A 24,551-nucleotide genomic window follows, 5' to 3' on the forward strand; every position below is an offset into this window, starting at 1 on the left:
CAAATACTTTTCTTTGGAGTCCGAAATCACTTTCTTTCAACTATCATCATCGCCATGTGATGTCATGCACATAGCTGAGCTAAACTGACTTCTAGGGGTTATGATACCTGTGTTTTAGATTCGTCCCCTGGGAATCTCTACCAGTCGCTATGAGTCATGTTCCTCACACAGGTGGCTGGTGTCATCTTAATTGGGGAGGTAGTAACGCCTGGAATGGAATAATGGGGCGGCAGGGTAGACTAGTGGTTAGAGTGTTGGACTAGTAACCGGAAGGTTGCAAGTTCAAATCCCCGAGCTAACAAGGTACAAATCTGTCGTTCTGCCCCTGAACAAGGCAGTTAACCCACTGTTCCTAGGCTGTCATTGAAAATAAGAATTGGTTCTTAACTGACTTGCCTAGTTAAATAAAGGTATAAAAATATATATATACTGTATGTAACTAGTATTGAAATATGATGTAACTACTCTGAAATATGTAAGAAAGTGAAAAGCTGTGAAAATCTCAATGCTATCCAATTTGTAGGTCGCTCTGGATAAGAGCGTCTGCTAAATGACTTAAATGTAAATGGAATGGAATGGCATCAAACACGTGGTTGATACCATTCCATTTACTCCATTCCAGGAATTATTAAGAGCCACCCTCCCCTCAGCAGCCTCCTGTGGTTCTACATGAGCTTTCCTCTTCTGTTTCTGTGATTGTACACCAATCATTACAAAAAAGCTGTCTTCTCCTTGCTCAGACGTAGGCCTACAGGCCATACAATTGTTCCATGTACTTCAAGTCTGAGTAATAGCCCGTGATTTCAGCATTGACCACTTGCCCCAGAGCTGTTCATGAAGCAGTGTTCACTTAAATACATCTTGATCCCAGTTAAGTGCCAAACGCTTATTTGTATTTTAAAATGCTTTTACACATGCTACAACTTTGTTTTGAATTTGTACTTAGTACACAACTATTGGGTAGGTTATAGGCTAGTGGAGGCACGCACCGCTACTGCTTGTCAACCAACTTACCAAGCTCGTTAAGCTTGACCAAGCTGGTCAACCAGCTAAACTGGATTTTCCAGAAAGGGCGCATTTTTATTTTATCGTCAAGGAAGGACTTTATGATTTACAAACACTGATCTAAAATATCAGATTTTATGACGTTACAGTAGCTATGAGCTCATTCCACACTGGGGGCAGTATACTTCTGCAGAACTATGCAGAAATGTATTCGCACACCCTCTCTTTGCCCTCCGTCGAAAACACTTTTCTTTAATTTTTTATCCAATCACACACACGTTTACTGACACAACTCGTCAAAGTCGCTTGGGTACTACAAAACATTATATTCGATGATTGGTCAACGGCTATCTTGTGGAGAAGTGACGCAATTTTCTTGACCGCATCCGAAGGCAGAGGGAGGGTAAATTTTAATGGCAGTCACTGGTGCTATAAAATAAATTAAGTCCGGAATCTGGGAAGGATTCATGACAATTTCGGTTATCAATGTAGCTCTTTAAACGCGTTTTTTCCGGGTACATCTGCGTCGTATTTGTAAACTGTAGCTATCGTTGTTGCACGAAGTTAAGGCTTGTTTTGTGCGATTACAGTACGCCAGAGTCAGACTAGGCCCAGCCGGGTGCAGAAGAAGCGGTCCCACTGAGTTAAGAGAGGTGTGTTTTCGGTGTTTTAAAACGCATTTCGGACCATATCTTGTTTTAATATGTAACTAGCTAGCTAATTTTGAGAGATGCATTTCGACACCTTTTTGTTACAGAAAATAACATCTTTAACTTTGCATTTGCTGGCTAACAATCGTTAACGCGTTAGAAATGTAAACATAGCTAGCTACAGTTAGCAGTAACGTTAGCTAACTACTATACATGGCTAATGCTGGTTCTTAGCAGATGTCCGGCCTTTTTCTTACATTTGCCCAGTCAGCGGTGTCATGAGTTGAGCGTTACTAGTTGGCCAGTGAGCTGCCTACGCAACATCGCGCTTATGTTTAATTTCAATGTGTAACTAGTTAGCTGGTTAGCTAGCTGTTAACGTTACTAGTGCTGAAAATACAATAGATTGAGATCAGTGTTGAAAGGGAAAGGTTAGTTAACTAGAGCAGGATAGCTAACTAGCCGAATAAACTACAATTGATTGAACTTAGTCGGCTAATTAGATGCTTTAGGTAGCTACTGTGGTTTTAGTGAATCCATCATTGCAATGACCCCATCACACCTAATTTATTAGCAACGTAATCTCGAACCTCAGTGCCAGAGCTAAAGCTGATAACTAGTCGTTTGATTTAATCAGCTACTCCATTATAAACTGTATTCAGGGAAAAACAACATCCAATCTATTTTGCAGGTAGGCCTTCACACCATCCACCAGCTTTGCATGAGATAAATATTGTTCTAGTTAACTAAAGTTATTGTTTTCTCGTGTTACACCCACAGAGAATATGTAACATATCAATCAACATGACATCCAGATTTGGTAAAACCTACAGCCGTAAGGGAGGGGAGGCCAACTCCAAATTTGACGAGGTCTTCTCCAACAAGAAGGCCACACTGAGCACCAAATGGGGAGAAACCACTTACAAGGCCCAGCTGGGCTCCAAGCGGCCCCTTCAGAAGCCTGAGGTAGTTGAGTTACTCAAGAGGCCCCGCATTGAGGATGACGACAGCTCAGAGGATCCTTTTGGTTTTGACAGCGACGATGAGTCCAATCCTGTCACCTCCCACTGTGTGCCCCAGTCTGAACCAGCTGAAGGTGAGGCCAGTAATACGCCGCCTGCTACAACCACAGTCCCAGTGGATAACAGTAGGAACAGCACAGCTACAGGTAAGAACTGGATGCCAGAAAACTGATGACTTACTGTTGGCTTTAAACATGTTGGACATGTTGTCATGGGAGGAGTTGCTCGAAACTCTAGCATGAGCCTGTGTCTGTCTTAAAGTGGTAGTGTTTTGCAGCACCAACCACCTTCAGTAGAGCTGCTGTGTGTCTGGTGGGAACATGTTTCCACAGGTGCTTGTAGAACAATTGTATTTATACAGTAGCTAAAGAACACCATGCATGTCTCTTGTATTTCATTTTTTGTTGCATTTTTTATTATGGAAGGACAACTGCTTCACATGATCCTTGTGATAATGGTTATGATGAGAGCGGTGGTGTGGATATTTCTGGAGCAGATAAAGTGAAAGGCTCCCTTGTGAGCTTGTTTCACTCTGCTGGCAGCTTCTGTGTCAGCTTATCTCGTCTTTGTCTGTCCCTGATAGCTCTCTAAAGAGAGATCAGGCTTTACTGTAACACTAGTCTCAGCAGGTCTGTACCCATTTCATTTAGAATAACTGATTTAGAAATTATACAAACCAAACAACCGTGTTGAACAAAGTCTGAAACTGTATTATTTTACAATATAATGCTTGTGTAGAATGTATATTGCTTCCTTCTGTTAACTTGCTCTTTCATCTGCTTTGTGCTCACAGGCAAGCAAACATTGTCCAATGAGGGTGCAGAAAAGAGTAGCCAGTCCTTGTACAGAAGTAAATCGGACAGTAACCAGAAGCCTATTGCTCAGTCCTCTGTTACAGAGACTGTGCCCAAGGACCCTTATGTGGAATGGAGCTTAATAGGGACCCAAAGGTCTTCTACCTCCACTAGCATGGACCCTCTCCAGGAAAAAGACTCAGCTGAGGCACCAGAGTTTAGCAGAGACTCACAGTCCTCTTCTTCCCAGGATGGGCTCTCAGCTGGGATGAAAAGTGCTCAACAGGAGGCCCAGGCCGAGCCTGTTGACAACCTTCCCCCCTCCCCGTTCCTCCTCAGGCCCTCCAACACTAGGAAATACATCCGTCCCAAACCCAACAAGGCCTCTGACGTTCCAGATGCTTCTGCTGCTTGCGACGTCAAACTGCCTGTAGCCGCCAGCGTTCCGGCTGCACTGAAGCCCAACAGTGTGTCTGCTGCCAGCGGTAGCGGCGGTGCTAATGCTAGCACGACGGCGGCCAAACCTGCTGGCAGGGGTCGGGTACGGGACTATACGGTGCTGCATCCATCCTGCCTGTCGGTGTGTAACGTCACCATCCAGGACTCCATAGAGCGCAGCATGGACGAGCTCATCACCAGCACACCCCCTACTGACCTGCGGGCGGTGGGACGGCTGAGGAAGAAGGCAGACGTACCTCCAACCAAACCCAACAGGTAAACGACTCCACTGGCTGTGGCCCAGACAGTACACTCTAACTCCTCCCTCCCACTGGTCCTTCATGACATGCTTGATACTACTTTCTTGATATTGTACAAATGTACACTACCGTTCAAAAGTTTAGGGTCACTTAGAAATGTCCATATTTTTTAAAGAAAAGCATTTTATTTTTTGTCCATTAAAATAACATCAAATTGATCAGAAATACAGTGTTAAAATAATTGCAAACGGGTTTTCTAATGATCAATTAGCCTTTCAAAATGATAAACTTGGATTAGCAAACACAACGTGTCATTGGAACACAGGAGTGATGTATTAATGATCAATTTAATGTTATTTTAATGGACAAAAAATGTGCTTTTCTTTCAAGAACCAGGGCATTTAAGTGAACCAAAACTTGTGAACGGTAGTATACAATTACCGTTGAGCACGTAATGTCTCTTCTTATACCCACTTACTTTAGCTTGCCCCTATAATTGTTTTCTATATGTGGTTTACCAAATGTTTCTACTACATTGAGACCTAGGTGATTCTGTTCTCTCGATTTAAGCACCTCTTTTGTTTTTAGAAGACATTTGAATCCTTCGACTATGTTTTTGTGTGTTCCATGTCAGCTGCTGATTTGAAATTAAATGATTCTCCTCTTGTAACATCAGGTTCCGCACCACCCAGAGTAAATCCAAGAAGGAGACCAAGCTGGAGTTTTTTGGCTTTGAGGACAAGGGTGACCAGGAGGGGGAGGATGGTGCGGACCCCACGGCCGGCGGCAGCAGCTACAAGATAAAGTACTTTGGCTTTGACGACCTCAGCGAGAGCGACAGTGACGAAGAGGATGGCACCCGTGTCAAAGAGAAGAGGAAGGCCAAGAAGGCTGCAGCAGCGGCGGTAGCAGCCATGGCTGTTAGTGTGGATAGCCCTCAGCCCAGCGACTCTCAGGACAGCCAGAGCAGCAGCAATACAGGTGATGTATACTGTTGATGTTTGTGTTTGTCTATGGGTAATAGAGGCTTTAGCTGTATGAAAAACAGGTGAGATAGGCTATGTCATACTGTCAAAATATATCAAATATTATTTGTTGCATGCTTCATAAACAACAGGTGTAGACCAACAGTGAAATGCTTACTTACAGCCCTTCCCAACACAAAGAGAAAAAAATGAAAAAAAAATTAATAAATTCTAACACAAGGAATAGATGCATAATGAGTAATGTTAACTTGGCTATATACACAGAGTACCAGTACAGAGTCTATGTGCAGGTGTACGAGGTAGATATGTACATATAAGTAGGGATAAAGTGACAAGGAAACTGGATAGATAATAAACAGTAACAGCAGCGTATGTGATGAGTTAAAAGTTTGTGCAAAGATGGTCAATGCAGATAGTTAGCCAATAGCTACCTGGACTAATAATTTAGCAGGCTTGTGGGTAGAAGATGTTCAGGGTCCTGTTGGTTCCAGACTTGTTGCATTGGCACCACCTGCTGTGTGGTAGCAGAGAGAGCAGTCTATAGCTTTGGTGGCTGGAGTCCTTGACAATTTTTAGGGCCTTCCTCTGACATCGCCTGGTATAGAGGTCCTGAATGACAGGGAGCTCGGCCACATTGATGTACTGGGCCATACGCACTACCCATTGTAGCGCCTTGCTGTTGGATGCCAAGCAGTTACCATACCAAGATGCTATCAATGGTGCAGCTTTAGAACCTCTTGAGTATCTGAGTGCCTATGCCAAATCCTTTCAGCCTCCTGAGGGTGAAGAGGCATTATCGTGCCCTCTTCATGACTGTGTTGTGGTGACTGTGTCGTGTGTGTGTGAATAATGATAATTTGTTAGGCTCATGCTTTGCTTACTGTCAGTTTGCCTTCACCATGTAACTGGATTTCTGTTGTAGATGTATTTCCATCATGTTGATCCCACTGTTAACCTCATTGTGCTGCTCCCCCACTCTCAGATATTCTGGAGTTTTCTGATGACTCTAATCTTGGTGGGTCTGAAGAGCAGAAGGGTCGTTCAGGAAAACAAGCGGACACATCCAAGGAAATTGGCAGGAAGATCTTCAGTGGACCAAAAAAGGTGAGGGAGTAGGGATGCACATTTCCGTCTGTTTTGCTGCCAGCTAACCTAACCTCGTTAACCGGTCAACAAACAGTTCCATTTTTTCCAAACAGTAAAATTAGGTGACCAACGGAAAATAGCCTACTATTCATGCATACAAGGAATGGACAATAGCAAGCCTATCGTCTTAGTCAAAAGGCTATAGCCTATTATTGAACGTGCAACTCTTGTAATAAAACGGCATTAAATATTTGCCAAAATGCAATTAGCTGGAAAATACAGTTCTAAACTGTGCAGCTAATGCTAGCTTTAGAAACTTAGAAAGATGGGGAATCTAATAGCAACCACTAGGATGGGTTGCTAATATGACTAGGATGGTGCTTCTGGATTAACGAAAGAAAGTTGATATAAAAACCAACAGAACAGGAGAGAAATGATGTCTTATTTCAAATAATAATAATTGCCTCCAAGTTTCTCTAGTTGGATTTCGCTAGGCTACTTTGAAGCAAGGTAAGAAAGACATGCCTCATTATTTGAAGTAAAATAAACTATTCAGGTTTCAAACAATTATACTGCCTCAAGCTCACGTTGCAAAGTGGTGGGTGACTCGCTGATAGTCTGCCTACCATTTATTAAAGCCTATGCACTCGAATGAGAGGCGCGCTTGAATTACGTTGAGATGAGAAATAAATACAGCTATTTTTAATCGTGGCCATCTGTTTTTAACACTATTGCATTTAGAATTGTTGGTATTGGCACATTGCGCAATGACTGCATGTTTTACTCCAGTGGCAGCTTTTTAAGGAGGTGCTCTGGCGCTGTCTGACAGGTGCTGTTCCTCTCCTCAAACTAGGTTCTGTATGCTGTGCGCGTGTGACAACTAAGATACATGGCGACTAATGAAAATACACACGCACCAACTTAATTATGCAAATTAACCTATAGACAGATAACGTGTCAAATGCATCTTTGGCGGCTAACCGATTTAACGGTTAACCATTAACATCCCTATGAGGAAGTTACGAAGTCTGATGTGTGTGTGTGTGTGTGTGAGTGAGATGGAGATTGTGTATGGAAAGAGTTTTGTTTGTGTGTAGCTGTGCTCATGAGGAAACACTGATACGAGCTACAATTTCTGTCACTAAGGGGAGTAGATGTTCAATATGTCTCAAGCACTCATGGGTGAGTGATCAGCCAGAGAACATTCTCTTTTGAAGGGATAATTGTGCTGGAATCAATGACAGGATCACGTCTGCTTTGCTTCACTGGATATATAAAAGCGTTTTTGCAAGGCAGATGAATGGGACAGGCCTAATTACATGACTCTTCAGAAACGTCACAAGAACCTCTCTCCTCCACTCAAACATTTTACCAAATCGAGCGGAAAGTCGCACCATTTTCATAATTGAAATGCCTAGATTGACCATCAAAATTTGTGATTTAAGCCAGTTAAGAGGACCAACAGATTGTTTTAATTCCAATAATAAGTAGTAACTGTACCAGCCACAGTAGCTGAGTCATACAGCAACAGTTGAACAGTCAATTCAGCAACAGTTCCTCAACAGTACTCTGCACTGTAAGAATTTCACAGTACCGTTTACACCTGCTGTATCCAGTGCATGTCAAATCAAATGTTATTTGTCGTATGCGCCGAATACAACAGGTGTAGACCTTACAGTGAAATGCCTATTTACAAGTCCTTAACCAACACTGCAGTTAAGAAAAAATGCAGAAAAGAAGAAAAACAGTTACAAATAATTAAAGAGCAGCAGTAAAATAACAATAGCGAGGGGTACCGGTACAGAGTCAATGTGCGGGGACACCGGTTAGTCGAGGTAATATGTACGTTACCGTTCAAAAGTCTGGGGTCACTTCAAAATGTCCTTGTTTTTGAAAGAAAAGCACATCATTTTTTTGGTCCATTTTAAAATAACATCAAATTGATCAGATAGTGGAGACATTGTATCTGGATGCGGCTGATTTTTTTTTTAAATTATTTTTAAATATATCTGCATAGGCGTACAGAGGCCCATTATCAGCAACCGTTACTCCTGTGTTCCAATGGTATGTTGTGTTAGATAATCCAAGTTTATCGTTTTAAAAGGCTAATTGATAATTAGAAAACCCTTTTGCAATTATGTTAGCACAGCTGAAAACTGTTGTGCTGATTTAAAGAAGCAATAAAACTGGCCTTCTTTAGACTAGTTGAGTATCTGGAGCATCAGCATTTGTGGGTTCAATTACAGGCTCAAAATGGTCTAACTCGTCAGTCTATTCTTGTTCTGAGAAATGAAGGCTATTCCATGCAAGAAATTGCCAAGAAACTGAAGATCTGGTACTACTCCCTTCACAGAACAGCGTAAACTGGCTCTAACCAGAATAGAAAAAGGAGTGAGTGCCAGGTCTCCAGAAGTGACACTTGGCATTGAAGCCAAAAAGTTCCTTCTTGGTTTCATCAGACCAGAGAATCTTGTTTCTCCTGGTCTGAGAGTCTTTAGGTGCCTTTGGCAAACTCCAAGCAGGCTGACATGTACGTTTTACTGAGGAGTGGCTTCCGCCTGGCCACTCTACCATAAAGGCCTGATTGGTGGAGTGGTGCAGAGCTTGTCCTTCTGGAATGTTCTCTCATCCCTACAGAGGAACTCTGAAGCTCTGTCAGTGACATCGCGTTCTTGGTTACCTCCTTGAAGGTCACTTCCAAGGCCCCCCGTTTGGTCGGGCGGCCAGCTGTAGGCAGAGTCTTGGTGGTTCCAACCTTCTTCCATTTAAGAATGATGGAGGTCACTGTTCTTGGGAACCTTCAATGCTGCCGTCATTTTCTGGTACCCTTCCCCAGATCTGTGCCTTGGCACAATCCTGTCTCGGAGCTCTACGGACAATTCCTTCAACCTCATGGCTTGGCTTTTGCTCTGACTTGCACTGTCAACTGTGGAACTGTATATAAACAGGTGTGTGCCTTTTCCAAATCATGTCCAATCAATTGGATTAACCACAGGTTTGTCATTATGGGGTATTGTTTGTAGATTGCTGAGGATTTAAAAAACATATATAGATATTTATTTATATTAATTTATTATTATTAAGGCTGTAACGTAATAAAGTGAAAAGGCAAGGGGTCTGAGTAATTTACCTAGACATTAGTTATTCTATCAACAATTCTTTCTGCTGCCATTTGTCACATGATCTATTTCACAGACGACAAATTATCCACCCGTATCTAGCGTATTTTGTTTTGTCGACATTTGAAAGGTTTACAGACATTTGCTCTTTCCATCAGCTTCGTCATTCTTTTTTTGTGTCTGACATACTTTACTCACATACTTGTTGGATGGAACATGCAAAAATATAAACAGCTCATTGTAGCTCTGCCACAAAAATGGAAGAGGCAATTACTCAAAAGAGAAAGAAATTAATTAGATTGTCTGCCGCCAATCAAAAACCATGCATGGCTTAAAATTACTAGTGTGAATCATAAAATAAATCAGTTTCACTTCAGGTTGAGAGGTTTGACAACATGCAGCCTAAAATTCAAGACAGTTAGTTCATATTGTGACATCAAATATGTTCCGACTCAAAACATTTGACGCATCAATCCATTCTTTTCAATTTAAACAAACATTCTCGCTACACACAAATAATGTGCAATGTATTGGGCATTGAACAGTCAGCTCTGTGAAAAGACTGCAATGAAGAAACCAAATCAATAGATCAGCTCTTTTGGTACTGTCCTTCAGTGGCTCGCATTTGCAGTCAGGTCTAGCAGTGGTTGTTAATGTCTGTGTTCAGATGGACTTACAAATAGTACTGTTAGATCTGAAAAGCCACAATCTATTAATGTAAAATATGATTATACTCTTAGGTAAAATATTTATTTGTAGGGCAATATCTGTAGAAATGGTACAAATAGTGTTTCAAGACCCTTGTGACATCACAGTAAAACAAGATGTAGCACAATTGTAATAGACTGGGAAAGATGGATTAGTCTGTGGACTTGAGGGATTGGTTGATTTGCCGATTCACTTGGAGTCCAGTACAAATAGGAGAACTTTACACTGCGTGTACAAAACATTACAATCCTGCTCTTTCCATGACATACTGACCAGGTGCAACTCAATATTAGGAGGGTTCTTAATGTTTTATAGTGTGTGTGTGTGATATATCTCACACACAGTACCAGTCAGAAGTTTGGATGTGTACTCATTCAAGGATTTCTCTTTTATTTGGACTATTTTCTTTGAATAATAGTGTGAATACATAAACTATGAAACATATTTTGATTTGTTACTACATGATTCCATATGTGTTATTTCATACTTGTGATGTCTTCTATTATTTTACAATGTAGAAAATTGTAAAAATAAAGAAACCCTTGAATGAGTAGGTATGTCCAAAATGTGTTGACAGGTACTGTGTGTTTCCACAAGGTCCTCCAACCATGGGGGAGGGGGGAAGCAGAATCAGAAATTATGCAAGTAATGTTGTTTGATACCAATCGGTCTGCTGGTTTCATAGCTAAAAAAACCCACATGGTTTGTGTTAATCACAACATCCTCTCAATATAGGCCAGTCGTATTCAGGACATGCACTAGACCAGGGTTTCCCAAACCTGGCCCTGGGGCCCACCTGGGTCCATGTTTATTTGCCCGAGCACTACAAAGCTGATTCAAAGCTTGATGATGAGTTGGTTATTTGAATCAGCTGTGTAGTGCTAGGGCAAAACCCAAAACATGCACCTAGGGGGGGACCCCAGGACCGAGTTTGCTAAACCCTGCACTAGACGACTTCAAAAATTGATAGGTTTCCATTATAATGCAGTGTCTGAACATACCCATTTCCTAGGTAGACCTATTCAGTATCATTAAAACATAAAGCAGGTCTGATGTTTTTATTCCTTCCATCACAAACTCACCACTTTTATTGCCGATCTAATGGTTTAATAATTACCGTTGTTTTTCAAATGGATAGAATTTTTATTAAAGTGAGCTTCCTGAGTCATGGAGATGATAGGATAATAGTATAAGAAGAACTTAAATGTTCCCAACGTGCTATTTAGGGGACTAATGTATTTATTTCGGAAGTCGGTTTTGGTCAAAGTTAAAAGAAGTGACTGTTTTTGTCCAGGAGTCTTCAGAAAGCAACTTCATGAAACCGGATCTCCCGGGTGGCGTAGTGGTCTAGGGCACTGCATCGCAGTGCTAGCTGCGCCACCAGGGTCTCTGGGTTCGCGCCCAGGCTCTGTCGCAGCCGGCCGCAACCGGGAGGTCCGTGGGGCGACGCACAATTGGCATAGCGTCGTCCGGGTTAGGGGGGGTTTGGCCGGTAGGGATATCCTTGTCTCAGTATGTAAAAAATGTAATAAAAATGTATGCACTCTACTGTAAGTCGCTCTGGATAAGAGCATCTGCTAAATGACTAAAATGTAAATGTAAATGAAACGATCCATGTAGCTTCATAAGTCTATACGTTATGAAGTTGTTTATTATACAATTCTCCACTATTAGCTCCTATGTTATTGTGATTATGAGGCTAATAATAAGTCAGATTTATCTAGTACCTACTGTTCCCAAAACTGAGGAAGTCGAGGTTTGTTTTGCTAGTTCATCATGAATCCTTTCTACTACTACTGAAAGCTGTACTGTAATCATTCCCAGTGCTCCTGTACTTACCCTGTACCTGTGGTTGTGTGTTGTGCAGTCCCCTGCTAAAGCTGTGTACAATGCTCGCCACTGGAACCAGCCTGAGCCTGAGGAGATTCCTCTGCCACCCCTTGCCTGCGCGCACACTGCTCCGGTGAGAACTAATCTAGGACGCTGCCAGGGCTCTGCCTTACACTGGTCACACACAGATGCACACACGCACACCATGTATTGAATTTACGATCTGTAGTAAGCCGATAACAATGCTTTGTCTAACAATGCGTTGTCCTAGAAATAATGCATTGACCAAATAGCAGCCTCACCTACTTGAGATTTCAGAGGGGGAAATTTAAATCAATATTAGCTGTGTTCTGCTTAGTCAAGACTTTGAAAATGTCCCAATAGGAGACATTTTAGATTGTCCAAGGGCACCTGGAACTAGGTTTTGTTTGTCTCGTCTAACTTTGATTTTTGATTTATTCCCCTCTCCAGGCCAGCATATCGAGCGGAAGCAGCAAGGACACCAATTCTCACAAAGACGACGGTCTGTTCAAAGCGCCTCCTCCACCGCCCAAAGTCATCAAGTCTGTGACCATCCCCACTCAGCCTTACCAGGACATCGTCACGGCTCTCAAATGCAGGAAGGAACACAAGGAGGTGAGCCAGGCATGCTGGGTGACGCGTCACTCCCTCAAGACAGTCGGCATGATCTTTGCACTGTTAATATCACCCGACCGCTTATCTGCCATTTTCACAATTTGCGTTTGCGTGCTTGTATGGATAAAAAAAATTCTCCCGCAGGCCACTGTCGTTATTCATTTCAAACACAGTTTAGACTGTTGATGTCCATTTAGAGCGCAGTGTAAGCTTGTCTTTGTTAATTTATAACACAGTATGCGCAGGAGGGTTCCTGAGGAGCATGCTGTTTCATTAAGGCCTAGCCACAGCTAGCAGATTTGCTTTTTTTTCTTCTTTGGACAGACACATGCACACAGACACTTGCATTAGATAACAACAATTTTAAATCATGGTTATTTTGCTCAATGTTCAGTGCCATTTTCTTGTGTAAATGTCAGTCATTATCTCTCCCCCCTTGCAGCTGTACACGGTTGTGCATAATGTGAAGCACTTCAACGATGTGGTAGAGTTTGGTGAAAACCAGGAGTTCACTGATGACTTTGAGTACCTGGAGACAGGCCTAAAGAGTAGCCAGCCACTCAACACCCGATGCCTTAGGTAAGATAAACCCACTCAACATTGTCCACCTTGGCAAAAAGAGCTCTTCTTATTTAACATTTCCATACACACACACACACACACACACACACACACACACACACACACACACACACACACACACACACACAGTGCCTTCGGAAAGAATTCCGACCCTTTGACTTTTTCCAAATGTTATTGTATTAGTCTTATTCTAAAACGCATTGATGAGGAATTTTCTTAATTTAGTCTACGCACAATACCCCATAATGACGAAGTGAAAACAGGTTTTTATATTTTTTTGCAAATGTATTAAAAATAAAAAAACGTATTCAGTTCCTCAGATCCTATTCTAGGAGACTTGAAATTGAGCTCCGGTTCATCCTGTTTCCAATGATCATCCTTGATGTTTATAAAACTTTTATTGGAGTCTACCTGTAGTAAATTCAATTGATTGGACACGATTTGGAAAGGCACCTGTCAATCTAAGGTCCCACAGTTGACAGTGCATGTCAGAGTAAAAACCAAGCCATGAGGTTGAAGGAATTGTACATATAGATCCGAGACAGGATTTTGTCGAGGCACAGACCTGGGGAAGGTTAACAAAACATTTCTGCGGCAATGAAGATCCCCCAAGAACACGTGGCCTCCATCATTCTTAAATGGAAGAAGTTCGGAAGACTCTAACTAGAGCTGGCCGCCCAGCCAAACTGAGCAATTGTGGGAGAAGGGTCTTGGTAAGGGAGGGGACCACGAACCCGACAGGACAACAACCCTAAGCACACAGCCACCGGACTTGAACCCGATCGAGTATCTCTGGAGCTACCTGAAAATAGCTGTGCTGCAACGCTCCCCATCCAGCCTGACCGAGCTTGAGAGGATCTGCAGAGCAGAATGTGAGATTTTTCCCAAATACAGGTGTGCCAAGCTTGTGGCGTCATACCCAAGAAGAATCGAGGTTGTAGTCGCTGCCAAAGGTACTTCAACAAAGTCCTGACTAAAGGGTCTGAATACTTATGTGAAGTCGGAAGTTTACGTACACTTAGTTTGGAGTCTTTAACTCGTTTTTCAACCACCACAAATTTCTTGTTAACAAACTATAGTTTTGGCAAGTCGTTCAGGACATCTACTTTGTGCATGACACAAGTAATTTTTCCAACAATTGTTTACAGACAGATTATTTCACTTATAATTCACTGTATCACAATTCCAGTGGGTCAGAAGTTTACATACACTAAGTTGACTGTGCCTTTTTAAAAAGCTTGGAAAACTCCAGAAAATGATGTCATGGCTTTAGAAGCTTCTGATAGGCTAATTGATATAATCTGAGTCAATTGGAGGTGTACTTGTAGATGTATTTCAAGGCCTACCTTCAAACTCAGCACCTCTTTGCTTGACATCATGGGGAAATTAAAAGAAATTGGCCAAGACTTCAGAAAAAGAAATTGTAGACCTCCACAAGTCTGGTTCATCTTTGGGAGCAATTTCCAAACGCCTGAAGGTACCATGTTCATCTGTACAAACAATAGTACGCAAGTATAAAAACCATGGGACCACGCAGCCGTCATACCGCTCAGGAGGAGACGCGTTCTGTCTCCTGGAGATGAACGTACTTTGGTGCGAAAAGTGCAAATCAATCCCAGAACAACAGCAAAGGACCTTGTGAAGATGCTGGAGGAAAGGTACAAAAGTATCTATATCCACAGTAAAACGAGTCCTATATCGACACAACCTGAAAAGCCGTTCAGCAAGGAAGAACAAAGATCCTACTTTTTGGAGAAATGTCCTCTGGTCTGAAACAAAAATAGAACTGTTTGGCCATAATGACCATTGTTATGTTTGGAGGAAAAAGGGGGATGCTTGCAAGCTGAAGAACACCATCCCAACCGTGAAGCATGGGGGCGGCAGCATCATGTTGTGGGGGTGCTTTGCTGCAGGAGGGACTGATGCACTTCACAAAATAGATGGCATCATGAGGCAGGAAAATGATGTGGATATATTGAAGCAACATCTCAAGGCATCAGTCAGGAAGTAAAAGCTTGGTCACAAATGGGTCTTCCAAATGGACAATGACCCCAAGCATACTTCCAAAGTTGTGGCAAAATGGCTGAAGGACAAAAGTCAAGGTATTGGAGTGGCCATCACAAAGCCCTGACCTCAATCCTATAGAAAATGTGTGGGCAGAACTGAAAAACCGTGTGCGAGCAATGAGGCCTACAAACCCGACTCAGTTACACCAGCTCTGTCAGGAGGAATTGGCCAAATTCACCCAACTTATTGTGGGAAGCTTGTGGATGGCTACATGAAACGTTTGACCCAAGTTAAACAATTTAAAGACAATGCTATCAAATACTAATTGAGTGTATGTAAAATTCTGACCCACTGGGAATGTGATGAAAGAAATAAAAGCTGAAATAAATAATTCTCTCTAGTATTATTCTGCCATTTCAGATTCTTAAAATAGTGGTGATCCTATCTGACTTAAGACAGTGAATTTTTACTAGGATTGAATTGTGAAACTGAGTTTAAATGTTTTTGGATATGGTGTATGTAAACTTCAGACTTCAACTGTAATATATATGATAAATATTTTTAAGCCTGTTTTTGCTTTGTCATTATGGGGTATTGTGTGTAGATTGAGGGGGGGGGGGGGGGATTTAATACATTTTTAGAATAAGGCTGTAAGGTTTAAAAAAAATGTGGAAAAGGTCAAGGGGTCTGAATACTTTCCGAAGGCACTGTGTGCTCAATCCAAGAGGACAACATGGAGTGATTATTTATATATTTTTTAAGAATCTTTAATTATTTTTACTTGTCCACTCAATCCTTTTATGTGCTCTTCTCCTCTGAACTTCTTCCAACACTCTCCCCCTCTTGCGCCTCTCTAGTATAATCAGTTTAGCCGCAAGGTGTGCAATGCCCAGTTTCCGGATGCACCTACGGGCCAGAGGGAAGGTGGCTCAGGTCTTCAAGATGTTGAATGATGCCCCGCTGCATCCGGTAGGAATCTGACGTCTACAACCACAATTGACTCAAACTGTAGTAACTGACCCAAACTAAATGTAACAAAACCAGTGGGTTTGAATAAATCTACCTCAGCTTATTTGTGGCGATGACCTATTTGTCCTGTAGATGCTTCACATTTTGCTATTGAACCTGAATTTGAATAAACAAGGGAATATTTAAGGTCTTCCCCTGCAACCAAATGCTTTTGAACTGATTGTTGCCCCTCGCTGCTCTCCCTTCACTCTTCTCCAGAACCTGGCCCTGTGTACTGCCTCTCTGATGTACATCCTAAGCAGAGACAGGTTAAACATGGACCTGGACCGGGCCAGTCTGGAGCTGATGATCAGACTGTTGGAGCTGGAGCACGACCACTCGGGCCACCACCAGGACCAGCTCACTGCCAAGGAAATGACCAAAGTCAAGGAGAAGATCCGCAAGCTGTGTGAGACGGTTCACAACAAGCACCTGGACCTGGAGAACATCACGGTACGCGGGGTCATTTAGAATAATGATCTTTGTATTGATGGTGGTGAGGTGGATTTCTATAGCACTTTGTTTGTTTTGCAGTCGTGTCACCTGGCCATGGAGACCCTGTTGTCTCTGACCTCGAAGAGGGCCGGGGACTGGTTCAAAGAAGAGCTGCGCTTACTGGGAGGCCTGGACCACATTGTAGATAAAGGTGTGTGTTGTAACAGTTTTGACTTGAGGTTATTCTTTTGTTAAGGGTGCCAGGTAGGTTATGAAATGTTTGATTTGTCCTTTTTACTTTGAGTTGGTCTCATCTGGCAGTCAAATCTACAGCAATACAAACTGGTAAAAGTCAGTACTGGGAAATACGCTTTTCATAAACTGTTAAACATTGCAACTATTTTAATATTTTGCATTTGTTGTATTATTCAACATCAATGATCATACAAATACAAGTCACTACGCAATAATAATATGTTCACTTAAGATGCAACTTATGAGACTTCCTATCTAGGACATCTTACTTTGTTAGGCATACATGTGAATTATTGTCTTCTGCAGTGAAAGAATGTGTTCAGAACCTGAGCCAAGAGGATGACAAGGAGAAGCTGGTGTCATCGCTATGGGGGGCAGAGAGGTGTCTAAGAGTACTGGACAGTGTAAGTACAACATCAAGGAGCGTTGGCAGGCTCAGATGTTTGAAATCCAATAATTGAATACAAGAGGGGAAAGTACATTGACTCTGCACTCTGCCTCATCTGACCAGCTTTGATTTGACAATTGAAAAGGCATTTCAATATCAGTCTAGTGTGTCTTTCTGTCCTTCCATTGCAGGTGACTGTCCAGAACCCAGAGAACCAGGGCTACCTGATCGCCTACAAGGACTCTCAGCTCATAGTGTCCTCTGCCAGGTGAGAGAGACTGAAACGCATGCTAATCTTTTGACACCCACGCTCGCTTGCTCCATCGCTCGCTCGCTCCATCTTGCGTTCTCTCTGTTGTTCGCGCCATCTCGCTCTCTCTCTTGCTTCATTTCTCTCTCTTGCTTCATCTCTCAGAGGTTTGCGGTACTGTGAGGACATGATTCAGCGCTACAGCCGGGAGGTGAAGAGCTCTCTGTGTTCGTCAGGGACGGCGCTGCCCCACTGCAGCTTCAGCAACGTGGGCAAGGCCGTTGAGGACTGCATGAGGGCAGTCATAGGGGTGCTACTCAATCTCACCCACGACAATGGTAATATCACTGCATCAACATGACCTCTACATCGAGCAACATTGTAGCTAGCGCAATGCGTTCCCAATCCTAGTGCCTTGTTTCTCTGCTCCTCGTCTCTTTTGATCGCATCCCAGCTGTGCTAGAGTCCTCATAACACACCACAGCTAGCTGCAGGGTGGCGGCAGAGTGGTAACTTTGGACTGTACTGTGTTTTTTTAGAGTGGGGAAGCACTAAGACTGGAGAGCAGGACCGGCTCATCATCACAGCACTCAACTGTGTCCTACGGGTCCCACGCTACATACCTCAGGAACAACGCTTTGACATTAGAGTCCTGGTGAGAGGCGCTGTGTGTGTTGTAGGCCTGCATGGAAATGATTACACAAATCCAGTTACTTGTACCCATCTTTGAAACATGTGGGTCCTGTGTACCCACTTCATTGAAGTGCCACTTAATGAATGCCTAGGTAGTAATTAAAACCGACGCTTCAATGTAGTAATTGCAGGTTGTTTGTGCTCAATGTTTTATTATGGGTCTTAATGAAGTGTATGTCCTTGAGCCTTTTTAACAGCATCGCTCCTCTCCTGTCTGTATGTGTGCACGCTGGTATAGGGCTTGGGGCTGCTGATTAACCTGGTGGAGTACAGTGCCAGAAACCGCCACTGTCTGGTGGACATGGAGTTCACCAGTTCAACCAGCCATGAAGGCATCCAGGGAGAGGCAGGGGGAGAAGAGACCCAGACCCCTGAATGCATCCAGGGAGAGGCAGGGGGAGAAGAGACCCAGACCCCTGAAGGCATCCAGGGAGAGGCAGGGGGAGAAGAGACTCAGACCCCTGAAGGCATCCAGGGAGAGGCAGGGGGAGAAGAGACCCAGACCCCTGAAGGCATCCAGGGAGAGGCAGGGGGAGAAGAGACCCAGACCCCTGAAGGCATCCAGGGAGAGGCAGGGGGAGATCAGACCCCTGAAGGCATCCAGGGAGAGGCAGGGGGAGAAGAGACTCAGACCCCTGAAGGCATCCAGGGAGAGGCAGGGGGAGAAGAGACCCAGACCCCTGAAGGCATCCAGGGAGAGGCAGGGGGAGAAGAGACTCAGACCCCTGAAGGCATCCAGGGAGAGGCAGGGGGAGAAGAGACTCAGACCCCTGAAGGCATCCAGGGAGAGGCAGGGGGAGAAGAGACTCAGACCCCTGAAGGCATCCAGGGAGAGGCAGGGGGAGATGAGACCCAGAACCCTGAACAATTCCTAGCCTCCACAGATCCAGCTACAGCAGCCCTTACAGAGGGTGAGGCTGAGAAGAAGACCAAGGGCTCCTCTTCAAGTGCCCTGGCTGCTCTGGTGCAGGTAATAGTTCTGTTATCACCACTTCAGAATAATTTTGAAGGGAATTTGTAGTTAGAAGATCGAAAAACACAGGTAATTGAGTTACTTTTGTGCATTTGTCTGCGTCTTCCACAAGTACATAGAGTAGCCCCCGGCTGAATTCCTTTTTGCCGAATGAGCTCTATTTTGGTGTCCTCTGGTACATTCTAATGCCTTGATTCCATCAGAAATACACAGCCACATTATTGACTTTACCTCCCAGATTGGAAAATGTTGTGAATTGTCAAAAGACATTACTTTTTACAATTTAAATTACTGAAAAATGTATGAATTCCATGTATTGTTAGTTATTTTGGATATCGTCTAGGCCTATATGATCAGGAATATTTAGTAAAGTGTTATATCGTTCTGATTTTACGTAGCCTAAATTCTTTTCAATAGATCATTAGGTAGGGCTCAATAAAATCCGTTTATTTGTTTTCTGATCCCGTTTTAGTTTTATGTCAAATTAGTTTTTTTCTTTTTCCAGTTTCCCATTTTTCTAGATATTCAGGTTTTTGCTCTCAGATCACTTATTTTTTATAAATCCTCCAATTTAGTTGGTTGTCTAAGTCGACAACAATGCTTAAGCCACATGAGACCACTTTTAAGGTCTGGGAAAAATCAGAGAAGTAGATTTTTCACTGTCAAAATCATCGCTAACGGCTACATAAAGTGGTAGACGCGTGCACAGCACACACACAGACGGCATTCTCGTTGGCTCTTAGAAAGTTGCAGGAAATGCGATTCACTCTATTCATGTCGTATGATTATCTTGGGAAAGGAATGCCTTTTCAATACATTAGTTTATTCCCTACTAAGGTCAATACATTTTTGAATATTGTTGAATTCTGTTTTAATGCCTGGATTCCATGAGGGCCCTAATGAGCCAGAATGACCAGAATGAGGCTCTCCTCTACCTATTGTTCCTGCAGAGATGATTCACCATCTTCAGTGAATGTTTTCATCATTTATCTGCAGATAATCACCAAAAAGCCTCGGCACATCAGGAGCCTATGCAACGTAGTGAACCAAATAAGTCTCTCTCCGACGCGATCGTTAGGCCACACTGACTGACTAGACAAGTCACTCACTTTTAGCATCACTGTCTGGCAAAACCCGACCTCCTAGGAAATCCTTTGGTTTACTTGCCCCAATGCGATAACTTGGACATATAACTACGTTGCATGATTTAACAATGGTAAAGGGATATAGGAGATCGACTTTATTCAGCCAGTTGTTGACCTTTTTATAAACTAGTCAACACTTGCTGTTCAGTTGTCAAAGCACAGTAAATAGACTGTGAAACACTCTAAAGGAAATAAATGAATGTGCCAGAAAACAATAATTAGGCTGTCGTGGATTTCAACCTATTGTTACCACTGACATGCAGATTCACAAGCATCATGTTATCTTCCTCTGTAAAGTAATTTGACTGCAACCAACCACAAGCACACACATTGTACTGGGAGGCCGAATGTGTTTCCCTGTCATCGCTTGCTTTGTGACTGACAGGAGCCTATCCTATCAATAGATTGCTAGAAAGATTCATATTGTTCATCGTAGTTAATATGAAGTGGAAAAAGTAGCCGGCTGAAAATGAGTCTGTAACCGGATGATTAGCCAATGGCCAGAGCTAATGTCTGTCTGGCAGGAGTTTGACTGTCTTTTCCTCCGTCCACAGTTCTTCCTGGAGCGGGAGCGAGCAGCCATATTGGCTGAGGCGCAGACTGATGACCTCATCAGCGAACCGCCCAAGCCCCAGGACCAGAGTGGGGAGTGGCAGGAGACGTCGGGCGAGATTCAGTGGGTCGCTGCAGAAACCAACGACAGCGAGAATGACAAGGAAAAGGACATAAAGAAAGACGAGGAAGACGAGGAGCTAGATCTCAACAAAGGTAAAGATGTGGGTCTGTGTAAAATATTTTTTTTGTAACTGTTTCCAATAGTATCATTACTCCATGTTGAGTGTTGTTCTCCCTCTCTCTCTCTCTGTTGTGGTGTAGCTCTGCAGCATGCTGGGAAGCACATGGAGGACAGCATTGTGGCTTCCTACACAGCTCTGCTTTTGGGTTGTCTGTGTCAGGGCAGTCAGGTAAGCTTCCGGCAAACTAGCGACAACCCTGTTCCTCAATCCTCGCACTGGGGGTGCAGGCTATTGTTCCATCTCAGCACTAACATGCCTGATTCAACTAATCAATAAAGGGCTTGATTGAGTTTGCAGGTTTGAAGTACAGATGTAGGATCTTAATTTGAACCAGTTTGCTACAGCAGGAAAATAATCCTGCAGCAACAGGAAATGTGAATTATACTTGGACATTAGTGGTTGATTTGATTTTCAATTACAGAAAATGTCTTGAATTCCAAAGTGGAAATTATAAACTTCTGAAGCCTTTTTAAACCTCAAATAGCCTACAATTTTTTAATTACAGGAATGTTGTCCTGCAACGGGCTGATCAAATTAAGATCCTACATCTGTATAGGCTACTGCAAACCAGTGCCATTCTTCTGTCTTGATGGTACGTCTCTTAGTGGCATTTTCCTTTAGAGCCTTTTGCTAATAGTGTTATCTGTGCAGTGCTAGTATTTTCCCCTTGCAAAATATCAGGAAGAGAAATTGAATCTTGTCAAAGACAATGGCAATAATTTATGTATGTATACTTATAAGAAGTAAGTGAAAAGTAAAGGCAACTGCAGTGCTCTACTTTGTCCATGGTGAATAGAAGAACCAGATCGTGGCCTATAGTGGTCTAAACCACTGCCTCTAGAACTCCTATACCACTGCAGCATGCGATTGAATCCAGAACACTTATTCAGCAACTCTCTCTTTCCCCTTTACCTCTGTCCTAGCTGATAAACAAATAACAATATGAGAGGAAGCAGAAAAAATAACCTGATTGCAGTTCAGTTGCATAATGCTGCATCAGAACTCACTTGTGAGAGCTTGAGTCTGTCAGAAAGTAGGCTATTAAACTTAACATGACAAAATACATAAAAGCACAAATGCTTTTTTTGGATAAATATAAAGAATAGGTAACATAAAAGCCTAGTTGTAGCCCATCGATAAATGGAAATCTGTGGGAAAGCTAGTAGCCTTCTCCCCTAAACACCTCATCATGAGTCATTTTCTGCTCAACCTACATCGGTGCAGAGTTGACCAAGATCTGTGCAGATTCACCGAAAGGTCAGCTGAAAATAACTTGTCATTGCTTAGTTATTTTAGCTGGTTGCGTATTTTTGCGAGAGGGAAATTTTGCCCCTTAATGTGTATTTGCTTCATTCTCTCTCCTCAGGTTAATGTGACTACTGTGCGGGAAAACCTTCCCAAGGGAGATTTCTCAATCATGACAGAAATGCTGAAGAAGTTCTTAAATTTCATGAACCTTACTGTAAGTAGGCAACGTCTTTTGATAATGACCTAGCATCTCTTTCTCCTTTTACATACGTGCACAATACAAGCTAACTTACTTTCTCTCCGATCTCTTTTTCAACAGTGTGCATTTGGCACCACAGGGCATAAGTCCATCTCTCGTGTCATAGACTACCTGGACCACTGTTAGTGAACCCTTCTTTGCACTCTGAGTGCAGATAAGGGGACATCTTTTCAGATCTGGCAACTCAACAAGGGTCCCACCAGATCTGGCAACCTTAGCAAGGTTATGTCAGATGTGGCATCCCCAGCAGAACGGGCTGTACAGAGAATCCACCAGAGATCATCGGTGTCCCCCAGCATTGCTTCAACATGCGTTCTCATTCTGAAGAACAAGACACACCACACACACAATGGCCTGTGATGGTTGTAGAAAAGGGAAGGTAACTGTAGAAAGCCCCTCTCTAAATTTCAGTTCTGGTTATGTCCATTTGCATAAGCTCGCAGTCAAGTTGAAATCTTCTGGCGTTTTCTTCAGTGCATCATGCTTGTTTAAGTTCTTCTCACAAGGTCATGTAATGTAACATCATTCTACATTTAAGAAATCATCAATTCAGGATGACTGTTAATGTTATTTAAGTCTTTGTTTTTAAATAATGGCACTTGAATGCTTTTAAAAAATTGTTTTACTCATTGCCCTTCTAAATTTGACTTTACAGTAAAAAAACTGAGTTTTGTGTTTGTTTTAAATTTGCAATTGGTTGTTTTTATGCTGTGTGAGATGCTTCAAGTCTCTACCGTTCCTTACCTTTTACATGTTCCACCTAACACATCACTTGAAGTGTTTGGATATAATAACTACTGTATGTACGGTTTTCATTACACTCCCAGAAACCCTGGTAAACCGGACTGACCTTAATAATAACCAAACCTCGGCCAACTGGCATAATCCTCATTGAACATAATTGTTGTTTGCCCATACTGTGGGTGTCAGTGGTGGCTGGTGGCACTTTAAATGAAGAAGACTGTCTCTTAGTAATGGTTGGAATGGCAACATGTTTGATACCATTCCATTCACTCCATCCATTACTAAGAGCCGTTCTCCCCTCACCAGCCTCCTCTGGTGGGCATTATATCGCACCACTTCAAGTAGCGCTGATCCAGAACCAAGCCCAGGGTTCACCACCTGGTTCTGGGCAGGTGCAGGTTGCATCCAGCCCTGCAGTAATTATCAAAAGTCTGCACACCTAGTACCCTGCGTTGGTGATCCCTGTCCTAACCCCAACCCCCTAGGCACCTCCAGCTCTGAGCACTGGGTAGTAAAATGGTGACAATTATACCTAGTTTATCGGAGGGAAAGTGAAGTAACTACCATACTGCTTTTACCTATCCTTTCCGATCTGCTTGTTGTGGTAGCCTCTGGACAGGGCTGTAGTGTTTCTTTACTGCCCCTTGTGTCTTAAGGCGTCATGTTGGACATGACCTTCCTACTCTGAGCGGTGAACCAGAACCCCTAAACCTCCTTTCAGCTACTCTATAACTAGTCCTGTGCTCCAATAAGATACTGATTGAATGACTGCCATACAGATTTAATTTCCCTCTGATTTGTAGAGCTGCAATTGAACAGACATGTTACCTGCAAGTTGAGTTGCAAATCTAGGATGTATTCATTATGACGATTCTGTTGCAAAACGTTTTTACAAACAAAACAAGGGTTTCTATTGGACAAATTCAGTTAGGTCCGTTTCGTTCCGTTTTTCTGTTTGCTTCCGTTTGGTTGTTAAACGGTTTCTGTAATGAAAGGAAATTCCGAATGTAAACACCTGTAAATAATGGTTAGTGGATGTTAGAATGCTAGACTACTTTTCTGAAGCTGATATTTTTTATTTTCTACAATATTTCTGAGTTGTCATTTTGAAGTAAAAACAAAAAAATACAAAGACAGCTGCAGGACGAAAAAAGTTTGTACCAGTTTTGAGGACGTTGTCTTTGATTACATGTAAATAATTGTAACTCAAATAAAAAGTTGCTACTTTTGGTA

At 42.7% G+C, this 24,551-nt stretch overlaps 1 protein-coding gene across 2 annotated transcripts; it reads left to right on the forward strand.

Moving 5' to 3' along the window:
- The first annotated feature begins 1,245 nt into the window (after window positions 1-1,245).
- On the forward strand, window positions 1,246-24,551 carry LOC129836400 (wings apart-like protein homolog). 2 transcript variants are annotated; one of them, XM_055902507.1, is made up of 20 exons: window positions 1,246-2,346; window positions 2,436-2,823; window positions 3,471-4,185; window positions 4,846-5,150; window positions 6,138-6,259; window positions 11,936-12,031; window positions 12,370-12,534; window positions 12,977-13,113; window positions 15,981-16,092; window positions 16,351-16,584; window positions 16,666-16,777; window positions 17,128-17,225; window positions 17,401-17,477; window positions 17,625-17,797; window positions 17,999-18,114; window positions 18,391-19,122; window positions 20,825-21,038; window positions 21,147-21,235; window positions 22,434-22,529; window positions 22,635-24,551. In XM_055902507.1, exons 2-20 carry the CDS (start codon window positions 2,460-2,462, stop codon window positions 22,698-22,700), a joined length of 4,023 nt encoding a protein of 1,340 aa, XP_055758482.1. In that variant the 5' UTR covers window positions 1,246-2,346; window positions 2,436-2,459; the 3' UTR covers window positions 22,701-24,551. The 2 variants fall into 2 exon arrangements, with proteins under 2 accessions (XP_055758482.1, XP_055758481.1); XM_055902506.1 differs by having other exon boundaries at window positions 1,246-1,658.

This window comes from Salvelinus fontinalis, chromosome 37 (genome assembly GCF_029448725.1).
Source record: "Salvelinus fontinalis isolate EN_2023a chromosome 37, ASM2944872v1, whole genome shotgun sequence".
NCBI classification, from domain to species: Eukaryota; Metazoa; Chordata; class Actinopteri; order Salmoniformes; family Salmonidae; genus Salvelinus; species Salvelinus fontinalis.

Excerpts from the sequence above, each read along its gene's own strand:
- LOC129836400 (XM_055902507.1), top strand. The coding sequence starts at position 2,460 with ATGACATCCAGATTTGGTAAAACCTACAGCCGTAAGGGAGGGGAGGCC. Across the intron at positions 16,585-16,665 it reads TGGACCTGGAGAACATCACG|TCGTGTCACCTGGCCATGGA; the intron begins GTACGCGGGGTC and ends TTTGTTTTGCAG. Across the intron at positions 17,478-17,624 it reads CTCATAGTGTCCTCTGCCAG|AGGTTTGCGGTACTGTGAGG; the intron begins GTGAGAGAGACT and ends TTCATCTCTCAG.